The 25182-nt window shown below is 47.4% G+C and overlaps 2 protein-coding genes across 2 annotated transcripts; both read left to right on the top strand.

Annotated features, from left to right (window-relative positions):
• Positions 1-3570: 3570 nt before the first annotated feature.
• On the top strand, positions 3571-4545 carry LOC129714998 (proline-rich protein HaeIII subfamily 1-like). The gene has a single exon (XM_055664808.1). It carries the CDS (start codon positions 3571-3573, stop codon positions 4543-4545), a length of 975 nt encoding a protein of 324 aa, XP_055520783.1.
• aqp11 (aquaporin 11) lies at positions 4501-14956 on the top strand. The gene is made up of 3 exons (XM_055664802.1): positions 4501-6412; positions 9653-9769; positions 12982-14956. The coding sequence occupies exons 1-3, from the start codon at positions 5779-5781 to the stop codon at positions 13074-13076; spliced, it is 846 nt and encodes a 281-aa protein (XP_055520777.1). The 5' UTR covers positions 4501-5778; the 3' UTR covers positions 13077-14956.
• The last annotated feature ends 10226 nt before the right edge of the window (positions 14957-25182 follow it).

Below are 25182 nucleotides of genomic sequence, written 5' to 3'. Positions count from 1 at the left end.
TCTCTCCAGAGATGCTGCCTTTCGGATTGAGACCGTTCTTCAGACAGATGTCAGGGGAGAGGGAGATATACATAGATAAGGAAGTGTGAGTTGTGAAAACAGGACAAAGGGAGTGGGGATCAAGGAAAATATAGAATAGATCATATAAAAATAGGTGCAGGAGCAGGCCATAGAAACATAGAAAATAGGTGCAGGAGTAGGCCATGTGGTTCTTCGAGCCTGCACCGCCATTCAATATGATCATGGCTGATCATCCAACTCAGTATCCTGTGGTACACAAAAATGCTGGAGAAGCTCAGCGGGTGCAGCAGCATCTATGGAGCGAAGGAAATAGGTAACGTTTCGGGCCGAAACCCTTCTTCATGCTTACTTTCAGTGACCCAATTCTCACCCATTCCTTCTATCCCAAGATGCTGCCTGTCCCGCTGAGTTACTCCAGCATTTTGCGTCTACCTTCGGTGTGAACCAGCATCACCAGTTCCTTCCAACACAGGACAGTGTCACAATCATTCATGTGATTTGTGAACATGCATTGTCAGCAGATTTGTTGAAATGGGATGAACATTGAGGATGCAGAACTGTTGGGATTAACTCTGAACGATAATCGGATTGACACCATCAAGCTAGGTAATGTTATATGAAACTTTGGCAGGCTGAAGAAAAGCCCTGACCTTAAACGCCATTTATCCATGTTCTTCAGAGATGTTGTCTGTCAGGGCCGAAGGGCTTGTTTCCCTGCTGTATCACTCTAGTTTAAAGGCAGGCCAGTCATTGCAAAGTACTCTGCAGAATTTAAAGCCACAAACAATACAAACAAAAATGCAGACTTCAATTAAACTTTAGTGTAAAGTTAGGCATAGGGTTGGATGTTCATCGCTCCACCAATGGTGGGTGTTGTGCCTTCAGCTGCATGAGACCCTAGTCTCTTCAATGCCAACCTGTTTTTTTTAGAGATACAGCGGGGAAACAGGCCTTTCGGCCCACCGAGTCCATACCGACCAGCGATCCCCTGCACATTAACACTATCGTACACACACTAAGGCCAATTTATACTTATACCAAGCCAATTTACCTACAAACCTGTATATCTTTGGAGTGTGAGAGGAAACCGAAGATCTCGGAGAAAACCCACGTGGTCACGGGGAGAAAGTACAAACTCCGTACAGACAGCTCCCGTAGTCGGGATCGAACCCGGGTCTCCGGTGCTGCAAGTGCTGTAAGGCAGCAACTCTACTGCTGTGCCACGGTGCCACAGGTCCCCTCCTCAAAAGTTCTCCATTTCTCTCTCTCTCTTTCCTCTTTACTACATTCATTGAGACCTGCTACACTGGTCTGTCAGACCGGACCAGCGTGGCTCAGGAATTGATCACACTTTTCAGAATACCCTTGGGCCACACTTGCTGGCGATACCAACATTGCCAATGAATAAACATGCAATGCATGAATAATAAGAAAAAACATTTCTATCATCTTGTTGGCAGACTCAAAATGCTGGAGTAACTCAGCGGGTCAGGCAGCATCTGTGGAGAAAAGGAATTGGTAATTTTCGGGATGAGACCCTTCAGACTGAAACTGTCATCATGTTTATGCTTATGAAATGCTGTTGCATAAAAATCAACTGTTTCCATGTTCCAACACGTTGAAAAAGTGCATTGTTAGCCGTCATCTGCCTTCATACATCTTTTATATAAAACAAAGTTATTCATCATTTTAAAACTGATTTATAGAAGCGTTTCATTGTACATGTAATTTTCATTACAAGGTATTCTAAGATTTCTCCTGGTAATTTTAAGAAAGTTGAATTTAGGCCATAATTCTGTGAAATGATCTACATCTGTCACTGAAAGTAAGCATGCAGTTACAACAGGCAGTGAAGAAAGCCAATGGCCGGTTGGCCTTCATTGCGAGAGGATTTTGGAGCAAGAAGGAGGGGGGGGGGGAGACGTCCGGACCGACGGGATACCGGCCCTGGGCTCACAGCCAGCGAGGAGAACCCACAGCCAGCGCCAACTCCAGCCCAACCCCGCTCCAACTCCAGAGGAAGCCTTCCCTCACAGTGGGAAACTTTGATCCTGCTGTGTGGGGATGTCTGTTAAAAAATATCGTGTTCTGTGCTCTTTATTATTCGTATGGCGACCACACATTTCACTGTACCAATTGGTACATGTGACAAATAAATGTATCTTGTATCCCCAATGGGCCGCTATGGCAACAAGTGCCAGTTCGCCCATGGCCTGGCCGAGCTGCGCTCCCTCAGCCACCACCCCAAGTACAAGCCGTACCTTGCACACCTCCGGCTTCTGCCCCTACGGTACCCGCTGCCACTTCATCCACAACCCCGAGGAGGAGCGAGGGCCCTGGCCCAAGTCTGCACCAGAGCGCCAGCCTGGGCTCAGCCTCCTCTGGCCCGGCGCTCGACTGGGTCGCGGTGCCTTCAGCCCCGACCTGGAGTTGGACCTGGCCCGGACTCTGGGTTTGGGGCTGGGCAAGCGAGAAGAGGAGGTTGCTGCTGCCGCCAACACCACCATCACCAACAGTACCCGCAACTCCAGCGTGCGCCCGGCCTGCCCATGGCCGGCAGGAGCCCGTCCGCAGACTCTCTCTCTGACCAGGATGACTCGAGCAGCAGCGGCTCCGAGTCGCCCGTCTTTGAGCAGGGCCAGCGGCTGCCCATTTTCAGCAGGATCTCGGTGTTCAACTGAGGGGAGGGGGGGGTGGTGGAGGTGGAGGGCTGCCGGCCAAGATAGCGGCTGGGGACACCGGGGAATGGGCGGGAACAATGGCCAGAGCGAAGGAGAACCAGGCCCGACCCCGACCACAGACGAAACGCAAGCCGTTGCCGAGTGTTTATAGCTAGTGACCTATGACCTGGGTGTGAGATTCAAAAATCACAAATGCTCTTGAGACAAATTCAGACAAAGAAGTGTTTTTATTAATTTCATATTCTGCAGAATAGGTGCCTCTCCTCTGATGTCCCCTGGAGGCACAAAGAAAATGGAGATGCTTTCTATCTTTATACCCTTCTTCACTATGGCCACTACCTCATGTCTCCCCATCGAGTTTCGTCCAATCATAACATAAAGCCCACGTTCCCACCATCTCCTGACGTCAAAGACTCCCAAGGCCTTCTGCTGAAGTTTTTATCTGTTTGCTACTTTTTATCTAGAATTTCTCTCTGTTCTGTATATTGTTACTTTATTCTACCAGCAGTCTGGCTTCTGCTGATAAGCTAATTTCTTTCTAAGTTATATTTTTCAGAGTTCTAGTATAATTCAACCATCCCTATAAACCCTTTTCTCACATGGGCATGCGCAGTCGGAATTCCGAACTCACTTAAATCTTTTTCCTTGATGGAAAACATGCAAACAAAAGCATTTCACTGTATCTTGGTACAGCTGAAGATAATAAACTAAACTAAGAAATGTCCTCACTCTGGGGGCCTCCCACTTTCTTCAATGCCGCCAAATCCCCCCCATTACTGCAGTACCCGATAATTGACCCAGTTTCTGCCATGTCCATACTACACCCGCACGGCAACAGACCCCGCCCCATGGCAACAGACCCCGCCCCATGACAACAGACCCCGCCCCATGGCAACAGGCCCCGCCCCATGGCAACAGGCCCCGCCCCATGGCAACAGGCCCCGCCCCATGGCAACAGGCCCCGCCCCATGGCAACAGGCCCCGCCCCCCGTGGCAACAGACCCCGCCCCCATGGCAACAGACCCCGCCCCCATGGCAACAGACCCCGCCCCACGGCAACAGACCCCGCCCCCGGCAACAGACCCCGCCCCATGGCAACAGACCCCGCCCCACGGCAACAGACCCCCCGCCCCACGGCAACAGACCCCGCCCCACGGCAACAGACCCCGCCCCCGGCAACAGACCCCGCCCCCACGGCAACAGACCCCGCCCCACGGCAACAGACCCCGCCCCCGGCAACAGACCCCGCCCCACGGCAACAGACCCCGCCCCACGGCAACAGATCACGGCAACAGACCCGCCCCCGGCAACAGACCCCGCCCCACGGCAACAGACCCCGCCCCCCGGCAACAGACCCCGCCCCACGGCAACAGACCCCGCCCCACGGCAACAGACCCCGCCCCACGGCAACAGACCCCGCCCCATGGCAACAGACCCCGCCCCATGGCAACAGACCCCGCCCCCGGCCCCCGCCCCACGGCAACAGCCCCCGCCCCACGGCAACAGACCCCGCCCCACGGCAACAGACCCCGCCCCACGGCAACAGACCCCGCCCCACGGCAACAGACCCCGCCCCACGGCAACAGACCCCGCCCCACGGCAACAGACCCCGCCCCACGGCAACAGACCCCGCCCCACGGCAACAGACCCCGCCCCCACGGCAACAGACCCCGCCCCACGGCAACAGACCCCGCCCCATGGCAACAGACCCCGCCCCACGGCAACAGACCCCGCCCCATGGCAACAGACCCCGACCCCGCCCACAGCGACTGGCCACGCCCCCTCCCTCCACGTGTACTGCGGCTCGGCGCGAGCGGGGCGGGGGAGAGCGGTGTCCGTCTGACGAACGACAGAGGAGCGGCGGCGGCGGCGGCGCAGGAGCAGGAGGCCCGGGACAGCCCCCACCCCCCACACACACAGCGGCAGCCAGCACCGTGAGGCCAGCCTCTCTCTACCCGCGTCCCATCCCAGCGACCTACCTACCCCCAGCATCCACCCGGTAGTGGGGTTACCGGGGGGAGGAGAGGGTTAACTGCCCCGTCAGCACAGTTACCCGCCTTGTCAAGGTGTTTAATTGCCTCAAGTGAGGGTTTAAACTGCCCCGACAGGAGAGCTAGCCGTGGGTTTAACGGTCTCGTCAGAGCTTTAACCGCCCCCTTCACACGGTGAATTGTCACAGCTGAGGACTCACGTCCTGTCAGAGGGTCAATAGTCTCAACTGAGGGTTTAACTACCCCGTTGGGACTGGGGTTTTAATTGCCCTGTGCTGTGCTGTTCCGGAGGGTTTAACTGCCACTGTCGGAGGGTTCATTGCCTCAGCTGGTGAATTAACTATCACTCTGGGAGTCAGGAGGCTTAACTACCCCTGACTGGGGGGTTCAACTGCCACTGTCAGAGGGTTCATTGTCTGAACCAAGGGTTTAACTTTACCCTCTGGGAGTAAGGGGAGTTTAACTACCCCCACACCAGAGGCTTCACTGTCCTCCCTGAGGGTCAATTGTCTCAACTGAGTGTTTAACTGCCCCTTTGGGAATCAGAGGGGTTAACTGCCCTGTCGGAAGGTTAATTGGCTCAGCTAAGGGTTTAACTACCCCTTTGGGAGTCCGGAGGATTTAACTACCTCTGGCAGAGGTAACTGTCCAGTTGGAGGGTTAATTGTCTCAACTGCAGGTGTAACTGCCCTGTCATAGAGTTTAATTGCCCTGTCAGAAGGTTTAGCTGCCCCATCAGGAGGGTTTAAACTGCACCAGTTAAGGGTTTGACTGCCCTGTCAGGACAGGATGGATTATTTGCTCCAGCTGAGGGTGTAACTGCCCCCCCCCCCCCCCCCCCCCCGCACTTCCTGCAGAGAGTGTAAAGCAATTGCCCCAAAAGGTTTAAACGGTGCCCCAACAGAGGGAATAAAAGGCTGCACCAGCAGAAGTTTTTCCATCTTTCGCAGCTTCACCAGCAGAGGGTTTAAAGCCAAGATCCCTGGCAGAGGGATTTAAACCTTTCCCTGTCTCAGTTCACCCAGTAGGATTGTTATCACCTCTCCACCCCTACCTCGCCCTAAGCAGAGTCCACCAGCCTTGCCATGCAGAACATCTTGGTCTCCATGGGCACCGTGGCCAGCACGGTGACAGTGTGCCAGGTGCTGCGGCACATAGCCAGGGCGTTCCTGAAGCCTCGGTGCGTGATTTCACGAGGGGGTGGGCTGAGCCAGACACCGCTGCAACTGGCCATCGAATTCATCTCCACCCTGCAGCTGTGCATCTGCACCCACGAGCTGAGGCTGCTAGGGGAGTCGGGGCTGCTGCCGGGGCTGGGGCCGTCCCTGGTGCTGGTCTACCTCGTCACCCTGGTTCACCTCTCCACCTTTGGCAGCGCCAGCTGCAACCCAGTCAACACTCTGGAGCGCTTCCTCTGCGGGCAGTATAGTGGGAAGCTGGCCCTGTCCAAGGTGCTGCTGCAAGTACTGGCAGCCTTGGCCGCCCGCCGGGTGACCGAGACTATCTGGACCCTGCACATGTCCGACCTACACTGGCACCACTGCAAGAACCACTTTAAGTGCACCCCAGCAATGAAGACCAGTACCTTAAGCAACGGCATGTTCGTAGAGTTCTCCTGTGCCTTCAGCCTGAGGGCCGTCATCGTCCGCTTCCAACATCTCTCTGCTAATCGCAGGATGTTCTTGGTGGCCGGGTTAATCACCTTCCTGGTGTTTGCAGGTATGGTCACAACTCCCGCCGCGGAATGCATTACCTTCATTAGCCGTCGGAAAATATAAGCTTGGTCTCCCCAGTAAAACAGTGGTGCGTGAACATAAGGAACTGCAGATGTTGGAATCTTGCATGGAACGCAAAGTGCTGGAATAAATCTGCAAGTCAGGCAGCATCTTTGGATGACATGGATAGGTAATGCTTTGGGTCATAGATTGTCAAATAGTCATACAACATGGAAACAGGCCCTTCTACTTTGAAGAAGGGTCCTGATCCAAAATATAATCTATCCGTGTTCTTCAGTGGAGCTGCCTGATCTACTGAGTTACTCTAGCATTTTGTGTCTTCCTTTCGGCTCAACTTGCTAATGTTGATCAAGATGTATCAAGATGCTGATACACTAGTCCCACCTGCTGGTATTTGGCTCACAACCCTCATTTCCTATCATATGTGTCAAAATGTCTTTTAAATGTTATAGTACCTGCCTCAACTACCTCCTCTGGCAGCTTGTTCCATATACCCACCCCCTCTGGGTGAAAATGTTGCCCTTCAGGTTCCAATTAAATCCTTATATTCTCATGATAAACCTGTGTCCTTTGGTCCTGTGTCCGATTCCCTACTCTGGGTAGAAGACCCTGTGATTCATCCCATCTATCCCCCTCATGAATTTTTACACCTCTATAAGATTGCCCCTCTTCTTTCTGCACTCCAAGTAATAAAGTCCTAGCCTGCCCAACCTCTTCAAGTCCGGGCAACATCCTTGTAAATCTTCTCTGCACTCTTTCCAGTGTAACAACATCCTTCCAATAGCAGGATGACCCAAACTGAACACAATATTCCAAATGTGACTTCATCAACGTCTTGTACAACTGTAATATAACACCCCAACCTCTATTCACAGAACCCTGACAGACCTAGCTGGTAGAGCTGGTTGGTTCTATCCTGACCTCGGGTGCTGTCTGTATGGAGTTTGCATGTTCTCCCTGTGACTGTGTGGGTTTACTCCAGGTGCTCCGGTTTCCTCCCACATCCCAAAGACCTGCAGCTTGTAAGTTAATTGCCCTTTGTAAATTGCCCCAAGTGTGAAGGGAGTGGATGCAAGAGTGGGGTAATGTAGAACTAGTGTGAATGGGTGATGATGGTCAGTGTGGGAGGAAGGGCCTGTTTACATGCTGTATTTATCTATCAATCAATCATTTAACTTCGAAACAGTACGTGGTTCCCCAGCTATCTCAGGTCACCATAGCAGAGCATGGACTTTGGATTTTGTTTATTCATTCACAGAATGTCTATCTCTCCCATTATTTATTACACATCACCAATTATCCTTCAATTGTAGAAGCAGTTAAGATTTGATCATATTGTGCGTATATATTTTAAAAACAAATTTGTGGGCACGTCTTTTTACACATTGGTGGGTGCCTCAAATGTACAGTCTGGGGTGGTGGTGGAAGGAGATACAACAATGGGATTTAAGAAGCTTTTAAATATTCACACGGCGCGCAATAAAAGCTTTTCACTGTACCTCAGTACACGTGACAATAAACTAAACTAAACTGAACTGGCATCTCTGGTTCACTGGTGTTTCTGGTCCAGAACTCTTGTTTCTAGTCCAGTAATTCAACCGCGAGAGATTGGCTCCCCAATGGGGTACAGAATAGATTCCCGACGATTCTGCCAGGGCTAGAGGATTATAGTTATGAGGAGATAATTAAAATCGGGAAATTCCTAGACACGACACGTTAACTCTTCCATTCTCCATGCTCCCTGTTGCCGAGTGTTCACAGTATTTTATGTTTTTAATTTCAGATTTTTAATGTGTGCAGTTTTGATTTTCAATAAACAGACTATTTTCAATACTAATTATAGTTATGATATGTAGTTATGATTGCCTAACCAAAGCAATTTGGAGATTTTATTGAGATTTATAACATTGAGGTGCTAAGAAACTGTGAAAGGAACCTATTCCCTGCGCGAAAAAACCCAGTAATTAGGTATGACTTATTTGTTAATTCATATATCGGGGTAAAAACAAAAAAAGTCACTAAGTGCTAGAGTAACTCAGCGGGTCAGGTGGAATCTGTGGAGGTCATAGATGACTTTTCGGGTCGAACTCCTCTTCAGGCTGCGTATAGTAATGGGGATGAAAGTTTGTTAGTCTTTTTTAAGTTTAGTTTAGAGATACAGCAGGGAAACCAGCTGTATGGCCCACCAAATCTGTGCCGACCAATGATCCCCGCACATTAGTTGTATCCTGCACACTAGGAACACATTAGCCAATTAACCTTTGGGACTTAGGAGGAAACCAGGGCATCTGGAGAAAACACATGGTCACAGGGAGATACTGGTCTTGCCACCCAGATCATGAAAAGGTATAAATTAAAAAAAAAACCTACAAGACTGAGATCCTATGAAGTCTGATGAACGATAAAGAACTCGTGATAGCTTTATTCCTTGAATCCAGTGCTTATTATCAAACAGAAAAAGATGCTGGTATGCACCATTAATAAACATACATGTCACATTGCCGGAAAATAAAATAATGATGTCTAACGTTTTGGAAGAGGCGGTATGCCATACTGATGTGTGCTATCACAAAAAAAGCACTGCTTAAACCAATCACTAAAACCAGATAATCTTATTATCACCACGTGGATGTTGGAGAGCTTGCTGCTAGTTTCTCACTGTGCCGTGCAGTGCTTATTGGATGTGGTTGGATCACAATAGCAACCCTATCTATTGCTATTCTTCTGGAATAAAGCTTTTGAGAAAGGCAGGTTGGAAACCGGCAAGATAAACATTTCAGAAGACAAAAAAAGTGCTGGAGTGACGCAATGGGTCAGGCAGCATGTCTGGAGAACATAGATGGGTAACATTTTGTATCAGGAGCCTTCTTCGACTAAAGAAACTGAAGAAGGTCCCAATCCATTGTTCTTCATAGATGCTACCTAACCTGCTACTCCAGCACTTTGCACTTTTTTTGTAAATTAATGTCTTAAAAAGACACGGAATGTATATTGAAAGGAAAGATTTAGAGGGATATGGACCAAACACAGGTAGGTGGGACTAGGGTAGATGGGGCATCTTGGTCCGAATTGGCAAGTATATCGGGAAACAGTTGGGGAGAACAGATTGAGGTACGAGATTGGATATGCCAAGAAACCATCCGCCTGTCGTAAACTTAGCAATCACTTCCAGTTCTGAATATTGCTTGGATTTCTGTGACTTCTATAATCTTTCTGTCACCAGCTGGAGGGCTGACGGGAGCCGTGTTTAACCCAGCGCTGGCCTTTTCAATCACGTTCCATTGTGACGGATATACCTTCCTCGAATACAGCTTCGCTTACTGGCTTGGACCTCTCCTAGGTAAGGAGGCTCATTATCATGTGGGAAGGCCTGAGGGAGCCAAAAGGGGTTGACTCGAGCTGGTCGAAGTGAAGAGTTTTGTTTTGCGTGCTATCAAATCATATTACTATACATAGCTACAATAAAGCCAAACTCGCATACAATGGGTAGAGTGAAGGGGAAAAAAAAAGATAGGCACACAGTGCTGGAGTAACTGAACAGTTCAAACAGCATCTCCGACAAAAAAAGGGTGGGTGACATTTTGGTTTGGGAACTTGTTCAAACCCGACCCGCCCCGAAACGTCACCCATCCCTTTTTCTCCTGAGATGCTACCTGATCCGTTGAGTTGCTCCAAAACTTTGTCTCCATCTTTGTAAATAAACCTGCAGTTCTTTGTTGTCACAGAGTGAAAACAAGATACAGTGTACTGAATATAGTTCTCAGCATTGTAGCAAAAGAGTTCCAGAGACAGTCCAATGTCTGTAATCGGGTAGAGGTGGATCGGACAGTACCCTAGCTTATGAAAGGACCGTTCAGAAGCCTGATAACGGATATGGTGGTTGTGTTCATTGAGCTGTTCGTCAGCCTTGCATGGATCCCTGGTTTTAAACCATGGACTATCTCTTGTCTTCTCTGGTTTGGCAGAATTCGATGAATCTTGAGGGAGGTGATGGCCAATTGGTCAATACCACAGGGTTATCAATTTGAAGGTTTTTTTCTTGCATTTCATTCGACCAAAGCAATCTTTGAAGGCATCAATGAGACGCTTTCTTCGAGAAACATCATCTGTGCAGCCACTTTTCCTCCTCTATTTATAACTTGCTGATGATACCATGGTCTTTAATCTTGTTCATAAGACCCCGCTAGCAGCCCTTGTCAATTGATAACCGGATCCAACTGTAACAGTGGTGTCCATCCTGTAGAAATGTCAGTTAATGATTAAGAAAAGGCAGGCTTCTCCCATGATCGTCAATGACTCCCCAGTACAAAAACCCACTTTGTTCTCGGTAGCTCTCGTCTCGAGATCTGAACATGACTAACCTCACCAGTACTGTGATCAGAACAACCATGGAGTAATTGGTTTGTCAAGGCTCTGTATCATCTGCAAGCTAGCAGTGTGATAGATTATCATTCACCTTAACAGACATAACTGCTGCTGCAGTGTTGAAAATGTTGAGGTCCTTGCTTCACCAAAACACAAAGTGCTGGTGGAACTCAGCTGGTCAGGCAGTGTTTGTGGAGGGAATCGACAGGTGACGCCTCAGAGTCTAGAGAGGCCCTACCTAAAACATCTGTTAATTTTCTACTCTGCTTTGCTCAAGATTCCAGCATCTGCAGTTCCAGTTCCCCCTTCACCTTAGGAATGGACAGAACTTTAGTCTTGCATAAAATGCAACATTGTTTAGTTGAGTTTAATATTGTCACGTGTACTGAGGTACAGTGAAAAGGTTTTGTTTGCATGCTATCCAGTCAGTGAAAAGACAACACATGATCATAATCAATCAAGTGCACAGATACAGGATAAAGGGTATGACGTTTAGTGCAAGATAAAGTCTGATTAAAGATGGTTCCAAGGGCTCCAATGTGGTAGATGGGAGGTCAGGACCACACTCTGCTGGGTGATAGGATGGTTCAGTTGACATAACAGCTGGGAAGAAACTGAATCTGGAGTTGTATGTTTTCAAACTTCTGTAACTCTTGCCTGATTGGAGAGGGGAGAAGAGGGAGTGACCGAGGTGAGACTGGTCCTTGATTATGCTGGTGACCTCGCTGAGGCTGTGTGAAATGTAGATGGAATCAATAGAAGGGAGGTCGGTTTGTGTGATGGTCTGGGCTGCATCCACAATTCTGCAGTTTCTTGCGGTCTTGGATGGAGCTGTTCCCAAACCAGGCTGTGATGCATCCGGATAAAACGCTTTCTACGGCGCATCTGCGGAAGTATATGTGGGTTGTTGGGGACATGCCAAACTTCCTAAGCCTTCTAAAGAGGTAGATGGCACAGGAGCAGGTCAGTCTGGCATCTCCAATGCCCAGGTTCAATCGTGATAGGTAAAGTTTGCAAGTTCTCACTGTGAACTAGTTTGGTTTTCTCCAGGTGCTCCAGTTTCCTCCCACTGTCATGCGGGTCTGTTGGTTAGTTGGCCACTACAAATTGCCCCTAGTGTATTTGGATCCAAAGAATGAATCAACTGGGCTTGTATTCGCTGAAATTTAGAAGAATGAGAGGAGATCTTATAGAAACAGAAATACTCTTAATGGATTGGACAGGCAGGAAAGATGTTCCCCATGTTGGGGGAGTCCAGAACCAGGGGCCACAGTCTAAGAATAAGGGGTAGGCCATTTGGGACTGAGATGAGGAAAACATTTTTCACCCAGAGAGTTGTGAATCTGTGGAATTCCCTGCCACAGTAGGCAGTGGAGTATAATTCACTGGATGTATTCAAGAGAGAGTTGGATATACGATTTAACGCTAACAGAATCAAGGGATATGGGGAGAAAGTGGGAACAGGATACTGGTTCTGGATGATCAGCCATGATCATATTGAATGGCGGTGCAGGCTCGAAGGGCTAAATGGCCAACTCTTGCATCTATTTTCTATGAGTGATCAATGGAGAAATCGGGGGATTGATGAATGTCTTTAGACGTTTCCTGACTTTATTTCCTTGCGTTCAGGGAGAGCGAAATAAATGATGTTGCAATTGAGTTGATGGGAATGCTGTGTGAGCCAGCATAGCCTAGAAGGATCAAATGGCCACCTCCTATGTCAGAACGATTGTGTCAATAGCCATGCATGACTGTAGATTGGTAAATGTGTCAATGCTAGTAGGTGGAGACAGAACGTATCCTGGAGTAGAATTTAGCTGGATCTTCTGACGTTGCTGCTCAATTAGGTACAATAGCTACCTACACCACAGTATGCAGTGTCCAGTGAACCTCCCCTTTGGTGAGAGGGAGAATGTACAAACTTCACACAATCAACACTGGTCAGGATCAGAGGCAGCAGCACTAACTGTGGGCTGGTGGGACTAGTGTATATGGGGCATGTTGGTCGGCATGGGCAAGTTGAGCTGAAGGGCTTGTTTCCACGCTGTATGACTCTGACTCTACCTGCTGCCCAACCTTGGAACATCACAGATCTCGAAATCCCCCTGGATTTCTGTCACTCCCTACTGTTTTCTCCCTCCCCTTCTTTCTCGCTCCTTAATCTCTTCCTCCTGCCCACTCCTCCAGGTGCCCTGACAGCTGTGATGTTGTTTGACAAGAGGATGGTATGTTGTGCCAACGCCGCTGTGCAAACTCCGAGGAGCAGCATGAAGACAGACTGAAGGGTGAATGAACGAGGTCGATCGCATTATGAAGCTTTTCCTTCCATTTCAACTGGGACTTTGATAAATGAAGGACTGTAAGCATGCTGTATTAATCGACAGAGGTCTGTATAACAATTTTTAGGGAATCTTTTACAAAAGTTGAGGAAAATTTCTAACGTAGATTTTATTCTGTGGATCTGTGGTTGTTCCGAGGTTGCTACTGCCTTGGAGAAGGAGTCTCTTGTCTTAAGAGGCAACGATGGGTGCTAACACGAACTACATCGGTAGAGGCAAACCATCTTGTCAATGAAGAATCTGTCTTAATAACACAACTGTGAAGCTGCTTGGTTATATACTAGGGGTTGTTGGTCAGCAGAGTTCTATAGAAACACACTTGTACCACTAGATTTTATTGTTTTATTAATGTTTGTCCTGTAGCACCTGCTGTTGTTTATAGACTCAGTGAATGTGATGGGGAGAGGGTCTGCGGCAAGGGGTTGCACTGGCTGGCTGTGTGGGTGCTCCATTTAGTTGCAGCGTCAGCGTGGGACGGGCAGTGCTGATGCTGGGCCAGAGGGTTGGATGGTACAATTGCAAGGCTGGGTTGCCATGCCTGCATTCCACAGAGGGAGAGAGAAGGCAATCACGCGAAGAGCCATCATAATGGATAACTTTGGGGTGCATTGGCACGGTGCCAGGAGTGGGGGTTAGGGGAAGGATGGTAGGGGATAGTACACTCACTGTGTCGTGCCCTCTGTGAGCCAATGAATTATGGATTCACATATGAACCAAAAGAAGAGATAAGCAGTTAGAAAATAAACTCTCACTTACAAAGGACGTGTTGTTGATTAGGGTAACTTCCCCATTAAATGTGTCTGGATAGTGAGATCATCTGAAAGTTGAATTTTACTCTCTTAAATTGAATTGTGTTTAATTTAATCAACATTTGAACAGTGACTAACAGCCCTTTAACACTCAGACCATTGCCAGGGTAGTGTCATTTTTAGATATAGTGTAGAATTTTGCATTAATTCATTTGTTCTCTCATGTTTGGAAAAGTTAGAGAACTCCTCAAGGGAGTGTGTGGGGGGAGGGGGATGGAGGGTGCAATTTTTATTTGAGATTAGGAAAATCAAATTCTTCCAATGGCGCAACTAACAGCACAGTGGCTCAGTGAAAGATCTGTTGCCTTACAGCGCCAGAGACCCCAGTTCAATGCTGTCTGCACGGAGATTTGTACGTTCTCCCTGTGACCACGTGGGTTTTCTCCGGGTACTGCATCCCAAAAAGGTACAGGTTTGTAGGTTAATTGGCTTTGCTAAAATTGTAAATTGCCCCTAGTGTGTAGGATAGTGCTATTGTACGGGGTGATTGCTGGTCGGCACGGACTCGGTTGGCCGAAGGGCCCGTTTCCGCGCTGTATCTCAAGTCTAAAAGGTGAGCAGGCAGTTCAGTGGGATAGCCACTGCGCAAACTGGAATAATTATCGGTCTGGGTTCCAATGTCAGTCTTCAGCTTTCGAGAGGTTTTACTCACTCCTGGAAGAAACTGAGGTCAGACTCTAGTCCAGGCTTTTATAATTCGGCAACACATCAGAAAGCACCTGATACCCATTGTAGGGAAGTGTGAGTTACACCAGCCTATGGGTTAGAAGACTGGTTGGACACTGAAAATGTGATTTATAGCTGCTGGATAATGAATTCCGGGAATGCAGGAAGGTAACTGGAAACAAAGTCATGTTTGATTGAGATGGGGACTACACCTGAAGGTTTCAGGTGAGATCCGTTAGACTCTTCCTGACCCGGTGATGCATTTTCACTGTACATTCCGATTAAATGACCATTCCTTGACTATGGAACCACGTTGATGAGTAAATGTTTTGAAATTGTTTAAGATTATTGCAGTCAACCTTGCCATTATTTGCAATTACTGGACTTACAGTTCTTGATGAGTTATTTTAAATTGGAAAAGTAAATCCGCATCAGAAGGCAGGAGTAGGCCTTCAGTCACAGGGTGATACAGACAGAGGCCTGCACTTTGGTACAATGATAAAACACTGACCATCAAATATCCAAGGTCCAAGTTTCTTCCATCATTCCATGCAATCTCGCCTGATCATCCATCTCAATATCACATTCCCTGTGTTTGCTGCATATGGTGACACTGTGGCCCACAGCTCCAGAGACCCATGTTCAATCCTGACCTCGGGTGTTGTTTGCACATTCTCCCTGTGACCGCATGGGTTTCCTTTGGGGCACCATTTTCCTCCTTTAGACTACAGAAGTGTCTGAAGAAGGATTCCGACCTGAAATGTCACCGATTATTCTTTTTCTCTGGAGATGTTGCCTGACTGGCTGGAATTACACCAGCATTTTGTATCTATTTTGGGTCGGTGAATTGCCTGCTATAAATTACCCCGAGGAGAGGAAGTGGCAAAAATAATTTAAAGGGAATTGATTGGTATGGGAGAAAGGATAGGGGAAGGGGTAGAGGGGAAATAAGGGAGAAGGAAACTGAAAACTGGCATGAACCCAATGGGCTGAATGGCCAGCTCTTGTGCTGCATTTGGGAAGTCAATGTGGACCTTGCTGCTTTGATGGAAGCAGTTAATCAGGAGCCCAGGTTGACAAGTGAGTGAGAGCACACAGTTACATGTCCAATGGTGATGGGCATTGATTAGCACAGAGCTGGCATGGATTTGGATGGGCCAAACGTTTCTGATGGGCAACTCGGATGAGCAAAGAAGTGGCTACCAGTGCTGTTCCTCAACGAGTTAAAGGAAAAATTCCAGGAATGAGAGTTTGCACAGGGACTGTACAGAATTACTCTCGCCCGATTAATCCCATTATCCTGAAAGGTTCATTTGGGAGCTTGTTCGGAAGAATGTTTTTGTCTTTCCACCCGGAAGTAATAGAACTAGACACCCTGGGAAGTCCAAGCTGGGCTGTCTGATTCCATCCTTCCACAGAGCCACGATAGCACAGGTGGTCTCCAAGGGATGTGTTGGGTAACTGTGCAATTCATAGAACGGTGCATCCAGAAGCTCAGCACTAGCCAATCAAAAATATGCTGCTTCCCCCGACACCTTACCAATCGCTTCCGTTCAAGTTCTCTCCCTACTTTTGATGTGCTCCTTAGACATAGAGATGTACAGCATACAAATGGGCCCTTTGTCCCACCATGTCCATACTGACCTTTATACCTATCTACATTAATTCCATTTGTCTGCAGTGGTGCAGCTGGAAGAGCTGCTGACGCAGTGCCAGAGATCCGCGTCGATCCTGACCTCAGTTGCTGTCTTTCTGGAGTTTTGGCACATTCTCCCTGTGACTGCGTGGGTTTCCTCTGGGTACTTTGGTTTCCTCCCGCATTCCCAAGACGTGCGGGTTTGTTGGTTAATTGCCCCTCTGTAAATTGACCCTAGTGTGTAGGGGTGGATGAGAAAGTGGAATAACATAGAATTGGTGTGGATGGCTGGTGTTGACATGGTGGGCCATCCAAAGGGTCGTTTACATGCAATATCTTTCAATTAGGACTGTGTCCTTCTGATCCTTAGCAAATTTGCAGATGACACAAAGCTGGGTGGCAGTGTGAACTGTGAAGAGGATGCTATGCGAATGCAGGGTAACTTGGACAGGTTGGGTGAGTGGGCAGATGCATGGCAGATGCAGTTAATGTGGATATGGTGTCAAGTTGGGAAAAGGGATTAATCTGGCGGTCCTTGTTCATCAGTAATGAAAGTAAGCATGCAGGTACATCAGGCAGTGAAGAAAGCGAATGGCATGTTGGCCTTCTTAACAAGAGGAGTTGAGTATAGGAACAAAGAGGTCCTTCTGTAGTTATACAGGGCCCTAGTGAGATCACACCTGGAGTATTGTGTGCAGTTTTGGTCCCCTAATTTGAGGAAGGACATTCTTGCTATTGAGGGAGTGCAGCGTAGGTTTACAAGATTAATTCCCGGAATGGCGGGACTGTCATATGCTGAGAGAATGGAGCGGCTGGGCTTGTATACTTTGGAATTTAGAAGGATGAGAGGGAATCTTATTGAAACATATAAGATTATTAAGAGTTCGGACAGGCTAGAGGCAGGAAACATGTTCCCGATGTTGGGGGAGTCCAGAACCAGGGGGCACAGTTTAAGAATAAGCGGTAAGGCATTTAGAACAGAGATGAGGAAACATTTTTTCAGAGAGTTGTGAGTTTGTGGAATTCTCTGCCTCAGAGGGCGGTGGAGGCCGGTTCAAAGCCAAAGTCAAGTTAAAGTAGCCTTTATTGTCATTCAGACCTTGTGGTCTGAACAAAATTTTGTTGCCTTGCAGTCCTACGTATAGTAAAAAATGACAAAATCACACAATAAACACAAATGAACATCCATCACAGTGAGAAGTATTCAAGGCAAAAGTCTTAAGTCTTTGTCTCTTCCCTTCTTATTCTCCCTCTGCGCCGAGGCGATCCAGGCTTCGGATGTTGCACTGTGCCGGGTGATGGTAAGTAATGTCAGTCCCGCGGCTGAATCCAAGCTCCGCGAAAGGGCCGGTTCAACTCTGCGGCCCGGGGTGGTCGAAGCCACCCTCCAGTCCAGAGGATGCAGCTGTTGTCGCGGGAGCTCCGGAGAACAAGTCACCAATCTGCGAGTTCCAGATGATGTCGTCCACTGGGCCCGGGGCTGAGGTCGGGTCGCCGCTGCCCGCTCCAAGGCCGCCAGCTCCGCTATTAGGCCTCGGCGCAGGCGGAGACGGGGGATACAAGAGAAGTCGCATCACCCCAAAATAAGAGACCGAAAACATGATTCTCCCCCCCCCCCCCCCACACACATACACACACCTAATAAACCCAAAATTAACTAAAACAGGACAAAAGAACAACACAAAAAAGAAAAAAAACAGACGGACTGCAGGCTAGCCGCAGCTGCTAAGGCAGTGTCGCCATCTTGGAATGCTTTCAAATGAGAGCTTGATAGGGCTCGTAAAGATAGTGGAGTCGGGGGATATGGGGAGAAGGTAGGAACGGGGTACTGATTTGGGATGATCATTGAATGGCAGTGCTGGCTTGAAGGGCCGAATGGCCTACTCCTGCACGTATTGTCTAGCTGTGCCTATTTAAGTGTCTATGTTACTGTCCATTAAAGGTAGTGATTGTATATGATTCCACCATCTCTGCCAGCACAAAGCAGGTATCAACCATTCTTTGTGGTCTCAATAAAAACAGAAAATGCTGCAAGTACTCAGCTGGTCAGTCAACATCACAGTGCAACACTGAAAATCGGGGATGTGTGGAAGACCAAATTGGTAGGACACTGATTTGGGAGGTTTGTGCAGTCGAGGGAGGTAGATCTGCTGACAGCATTTATGAGCACTTGAATCGTCGGGCAATATGGGACGACAGATGGGGCAATGGGCTAAGTGTTCGGCTGGCGACCTGAAGGTAGCCGGTTCGAATCCCGCTTGGAGTGCATACTGTCGTTGTGTCCTTGGGGCAAAGACACTTCACCCACCTTTGCCTGTGTGTAAATGTAATGTAATTATGTGAAGCACTTTGGGGTCAATGCAAGTTGACTGAAAATGTGCTATATAAATAAGATTATTATTATTATTATTATTATTAATATAAGGCCTTGAGTCAGGTGCTGGGAGACTGGTCAGTGTGAACATGTTTCCGTATTAATTTAGTTTAGAGATACAGCGTGGAAACAGGCCCTTCGGCCCACCGGGCCCACATCGACCAGCGATCCCCGCATATTAACAGTATCTTACATGCTAGAGACAATTTTTACATTTACCAAGCCAATTTACCTACAAATCTGTACGTCTTTGAAATGTGGGAAGAAACTGAAGATCTCGTGTAGGATGGTGCTAGTGTACAGGGTGATCGCGCGGACCCGGTGGGCCTGTGTCCACATGTTATCTCAAGTCTGGGACATAAAGTGCTGGAATAACTCAGCAGGTCGGACAGCATCTCTAGAGGACATGAGAAGACCAAGGAGCTCATTGTGGACTTCAGGAAGTCTAGGGGCGGCACGTACACCCCCATCCACATCAACGGGACGGAGGTGGAACGTGTTTCCAGCTTCAGGTTCCTGGGGGTCAACATCTCCGATGACCTCTCTTGGACCCACAATACCTCAACTCATAGAAACATAGAAACATAGAAAATAGGTGCAGGAGTAGGCCATTCGGCCCTTCGAGCCTGCACCGCAATTCAATACGATCATGGCTGATCATCCAACTCAGTATCCCGTACCTGCCTTCTCTCAATACCCCCTGATCCCTTTAGCCACAAGGGCCACATCTAACTCCATCTTAAACACAAGCCCCGCCTCCAAGATGGCAGCACACGTCTCTAACTGTGTCTGTTTGTTTTACTAATATGACTAATGTGACTGAGTGATTTTTCTGTAAGTCATCTGCGAGCATTATCATTTGAATTATCATTCCGTCGGGAAACCACGGAACGGATTTCTTATAGGACTCTCCCTGCACTAATGTGTGGCGTCGTTGGTTGAGGCGAAATAGTTTGGCTGCTTTTCTCCTCGATCAACGTACAATGTCGCTGCTCGTGGCTGCTCTTTTCCTATTCATTTGGAGCGTCACCGGGGGAAGCCCCCACGGTACTGAAAACTCCTGTCCAGTCAACTCTACACTGGTTTTACCATGCCGGGGGATGTGCGTTTCTGGCAGTCCGCTGGGCATTAGTTTGTCACCTATGACTCTTCTGCCCCCCGCATCTATGGACTTGGCCCATCTGATCAGCTTGATGGCCTTACAAGACAACTTTATTATTCCTTCAAGTTGCCTTCGTCACTTTTTAATATTTTTAAAGATTAAAAAAGATCATTCAAGCAAATCTATAAGGTCTGATTATAGGTGTATAATTGTTCTGTTGCTGGTGATTTCAGGGAATGTTCAACCTAACCCAGGCCCAGGCTCTGCTGAGTCTGCTGTTAATTTTAACACCCCTGCTGAATTTGAATCAAGGTCTGGACTTGGTTTCATCCATTTGAATGTGCGCAGTATGATTGCTAAAATGGATATGATTCGTATCTGGGCTCTTTCAACTGATGCTGATGTTATTGTCATATCTAAAACTTGGCTAAACAAAGCAGTTTTAAACAAGGATATCAACATTGACGGCTACAATGTGTATAGGACTGACCGACCCAAGAAGGGTGGAGGGGTCGCAGTCTATGTCATATCTAAGTTTCATGTGAAGATCCGTCTCTCTACATCAGTGAGGAAGCAATTTGAACTTCTGGCTCTTGACATGGAAATCTCAAAAACTCTCCACATCACTGTCGTTGGTTGCTATAGGCCACCTTCAGCTATCAGCTGCACCATACCATCTTTAATGGAGCTTTTATCCGGGTTGAACTTTAATGAAATTGTCCTTATTGGTGACCTAAACTGGAACTGGCTGCTACCAGCATCAGATGATTTTAAAGCATTTTGTGATTCGTTTAATTTCTTTCAGATTGTTGACAGTCCAACTAGACCTAATCTGAAATGTCCGGAAAAATCTTCTTTAATTGATCTTATCTTAACTAATGTTCCTCATAATTATTCTGCTGCTTCTGTTTTTGCAAATGACATCAATGACCACTGTGTCATTGCAACAGTAAGAAATACAAAAGTTCTTAAAACCAAACCGCGTGTCATCATAAAGCGGGACATGAAACATTTTTTGGAGCAAGCATTTTTTCATGACCTCTTTGGCTGGGAGAAAATTAATGTAATTCCTGATGTTGAAAATGCCTGGAAATTCTTTTATGATGGTTTTATTGAAGTTGATCACAAGCACGCTCCTTTTAGGAAGTATAGAATAAGGGGCAGGGATAATGCATGGTTCACATGAGTTATCCATTTTACTCCATGAGCGCAATGTGGCATGGTCTAAAGCCAGGAGTACTGGTCTTGGATCAGACTAGTTGCTCTTTAGGCAGCTACGAAATGCAAGCACAGTTGCAATTAGAAAAGCCAAAGCTGATCATTTCCTTACTGAAACTTCAAATAACCTAAAACAATCCGTTGAAATTTTGGAAAACCATTAAATCAATAACTGGAAATAAAAATGTTATTGAGCTACCTCCATGCATTGTCAAAGACTCTACCCACATTTACGAAAAGGCTGACATGCTTGGTTGTTTAATGAGCAATTCATTGCCTCTGGTTCACTTTTCAACTCTCAATACACAGCTCAAGGCTCCTCTGCTTGCTCTGCTAGTAGTTGTTTTTTTGAGGGACAAGCCTTTACTTTTGACGCTGTTACACTTTCAGAGGTGCATAAGGCCCTGAGATGTTTAGACACAAAAAAATCGGCAGGTCCAGACAACCTTGAGCCTTACTTCCTAAAGTTAGCCGCTGATTTTATTGCATTGCCTCTGATCTTTTTAATCTATCCCTGGAGACAAACGAAATTCCCCTTATTTGGAAATCTGCCTTTGTTCTCCCACTGTTAAAAGGGGGGGATCCCACTGTGCTAAACAACTATAGGCCCATCTCCAAACTGTCTGTTTTAATTAAGGTGCTGGAATCCATTGTAAACCAACAACTGAAGGACTTTTTATCAACTAACAGTATTTTATCTGAATTTCAATCTGGTTTTAGGAAAAAATATAGTACGTCAACAACTGCTTTAAAAGTAGTAAATGATTTTATTGAATTTTTAAACAATAAGCAACACTGTGCAGCCCTTTTCGTTGACCTATCAAAGGCTTTCGATACTGTGGATCATGCCTTATTGTTACAAAGACTATGCAACATCGGTTTGTCTGATCAAGCTGTCTGTTGGTTTAAAAACTATCTATCAGGCAGATCCCAGTGTGTGCGAGCAGAAGGTATTACTTCTAGCTCTCTTAATGTATCCAAGGGTGTGCCACAGGGATCGGTTTTAGGACCTTTATTATTTACTATTTATATTAATAGTCTAGATCATAAAGCAGCAAACGCAAATATTCACTTTTATGCTGACGACACAGTGATATATTGCTCTGCGTCTACCCCAAATCAGGCTCTCTGTCAGCTCCAAACTGCTTTTAACACTGTGCAATGTAACCTGTGTGATTTAAAACTTGTTTTAAATGCTGACAAGACAAAGCTCATGCTGTTCACTAAAGCTAAATCAAAGCCCTCGGACCTCCCTCCTATCACCACTTTGCAGGGCTCTGTGATTGAATCTGTGTCTCAATATAAATATCTGGGAATTATAATTGACAATTCTCTCTCTTTTAAACCTCATATCCAGCAACTTGTGAAAAAACTAAAGATAAAATTAGGTTTTTACTTTAGAAACAAATCTTGTTTTTCTTTTGAAGCCAAAAAAAGACTTGTTGCTGCAACGTTTATGTCTGTGTTGGACTATGGTGATGTTTTATATATGAATGCATCTTCAAAATGCCTACAGTCTTTGGACACGGTCTACCACGGAGCACTGAGATTTGTTACTAATTTTAAAACCCTCACGCACCACTGCTCTTTGTATGCTTAAGTTGGATGGTTTGCCCTGTCCACCCGCAGACTCCATCATTGGCATATCCTTATTTATAAGACTATCCTCGGTGTTCTTCCTTCATACCTGCAGAAGTATGTGATTCGAAAAAGCACAGGAACTTATCAGCTCCGCTCTGAGGACTTGTTCTTACTAACTGTACCTAAAGTTCGTACTGAACTGGGGAAAAGAGCATTTAGTTATGCTGCTCCCTTCGCATGGAACCAGCTGCAGAATGAACTGAAACTTAAGGAGCTGGTTTCTATAAACAGATTTAAATCTCTTCTTAATCAAGAGTATCAAGAGTATATTTAATTGTCATTTGGACCCCTGGAGGTCCAAATAAAATGCCGTTTCTGCAGCCATACATTACACACAAATAGACCCCAGACACAACATAATTACATTTTACATAAACATCCATCACATAGCTGTGATGGAAGGCCAAATAAACTTATCTTTCCACTGCACTCTCCACTGCACTCCCCCCCCCCCCCCGATGTCAGAGTCAAAGTCAAAGCCCACGGCTGGCGATGGCGATTGTCCCGCGGCCATTGAAGCCACGCCGGGTGGTGCGAGGTCGCGCACCGGGTCTTGGTGTTAGAGCCCCCGGTGTGCGCTCGCAGTGTCCCGCGGCCATTCCAAGCCGCGCGGGGCAGTGATGTCAGGCCCCGCTCCAGGAGCTCTTCAACCCTGCAACACGGGCGGGAGAAGTCGCCGTTACAGGAGCCCCGAAAAGCGGTCTCCCTCCAGGGACCCGCGGGCTCCCGGCGCCGCCGTCCGCAGACCCGCAGCAGCAGCCTCCGACTCAGCAGCAGCAGCGGCGGCGGCAGCAGCAGCAGCAGCAGCAGCAGCAGCAGCAGCAACAGCAGCAGCAGCAGCGGCAGCGCTCCTCCACCGCCCCACCCGCTCCGGTCCCGGCCAGCTCCGCGACGGCGAGGTGAGTCGGCACCTGAGTCCCCGGCTTCTTCCTGTTGGAAGCCGCTCCTCGTTGCGGCCCCAACGACAGCTGAAACCCGACGAGAAAAGGTCGGGTCTCCAGTGCAGGGAGAGATTCAAAAGTTTCCCCCCCCCTCCCACCCCACCCCCCCACACACACCCCAACATAAAATAACAAAAACTACATATAAACATAGACAAAAAATAATAAAAACGCAGACAGGCTGCAGAGGCCGCTGCTGACCAGAGTCGCGCCGCCTACCGGATTCTCCTTAATGATGTTGAAGCGGGCTCTTCTATCTGTACATGCTTTGTTTGATGATGTTCTGACTGTGACTCTATATGTTCTCTGTTGTTTTTTAATTATTGTCTGTAACTGTGGAACTGTGCTGCTGCCTGTCTTGGCCAGGACTCTCTTGTAAAAGAGATTTTTAATCTTAATGAGACTTCTCCTGGTTAAATAAAGGTTAAAATAAAAAAAATAAAAAATAAAATAAAAAAGAAGGCTCACCAGCGTCCCTTCTTCCTGAGGAGACTGAAGAAGGTCCATCTGTCTCCTCAGATTCTGGTGAACTTCTACCGCTGCACCATCGAGAGCATCCTTACCAACTGTATCACAGTATGGTACGGCAACTGCTCTGTCTCCGACCAGAAAGCACTGCAGAGGGTGGTGAAAATTGCCCAACGCATCACCGGTTCCTCACTCCCCTCCATTGAGTCTGTCCAAAGCAAGCGCTGTCTGCGAAGGGCGCTCAGCATCGTCAAGGACGGCTCTCACCCCAACCATGGACTGTTTACCCTCCTACCATCCGGGAGGCGCTACAGGTCTCTCCGTTGCCGGACCAACAGGTCCAGGAACAGCTTCTTCCCTGCAGCTGTCACACTACTCAACAATGTACCTCGGTGACTGCCAATCAACCCCCCCCCCCCGGACACTCCTCCCACAGGCAAAACACTATGACTGTATGCATGTAAATAGATTTATTTATTGAAATCATATTCTATGTCGCTCTTCCAGGGAGATGCTAACTGCATTTCGTTGTCTCTGTACTATACAATGACAATGACAGTTGAATCTGAATCTGAGGTGACGTTGTGGTTCAGGACCCTTTTTCAGACTGCTTTATCGAGGACATGGGTAGCTGACGTTTTGCATTGCGACATCCTCTGCAGTGACCCTTTGTACCCAGCATCTCCTGAGTACAATTCACTGAACCCAGGCTAAAACTTTGCAGAAATGGTGTTGCCGTTCCAGTTTTATTTTGATAGTAATTTGACTGTCACACACTGTATTTAAGAGCAATGTCTAACAGAAGGAATAGGCATGTATTATAACGTTCCCTCCCATTACCTTGTTGCAGTCGTATATTTTGTGGTGTGAAATGTATGCAGAGTATGTTGTCATTTCAGATAATTAGTGAGTCTCCACTGGGTTCTTACATCAGCCCTAAAGACTGATGTTTAAAGGCAGCAACAGAAAAATGATGCCGTTGTGGAAGTTTTATGGCATTATTTGAATATGTGCTGCTTTGTTAACTATTCTTCTGCCGTTAACGAGCCAAGAACATCACCCTCTCTGACCCTTCTTCCCTCTCTGTGAAATAATTTACTGCCATCGTACCTTTTAACTTGTGGCAGCAGTCCATTCAGCCCATTCTTACTATCGTTTCTCACAGGGGAACAATCTCATTAGATCCAATTCCCC

Source organism: Leucoraja erinacea, chromosome 45 (genome assembly GCF_028641065.1).
Source record: "Leucoraja erinacea ecotype New England chromosome 45, Leri_hhj_1, whole genome shotgun sequence".
NCBI classification, from domain to species: domain Eukaryota; kingdom Metazoa; phylum Chordata; class Chondrichthyes; order Rajiformes; family Rajidae; genus Leucoraja; species Leucoraja erinaceus.
This window is presented reverse-complemented; position numbering and strand designations above follow the sequence as displayed.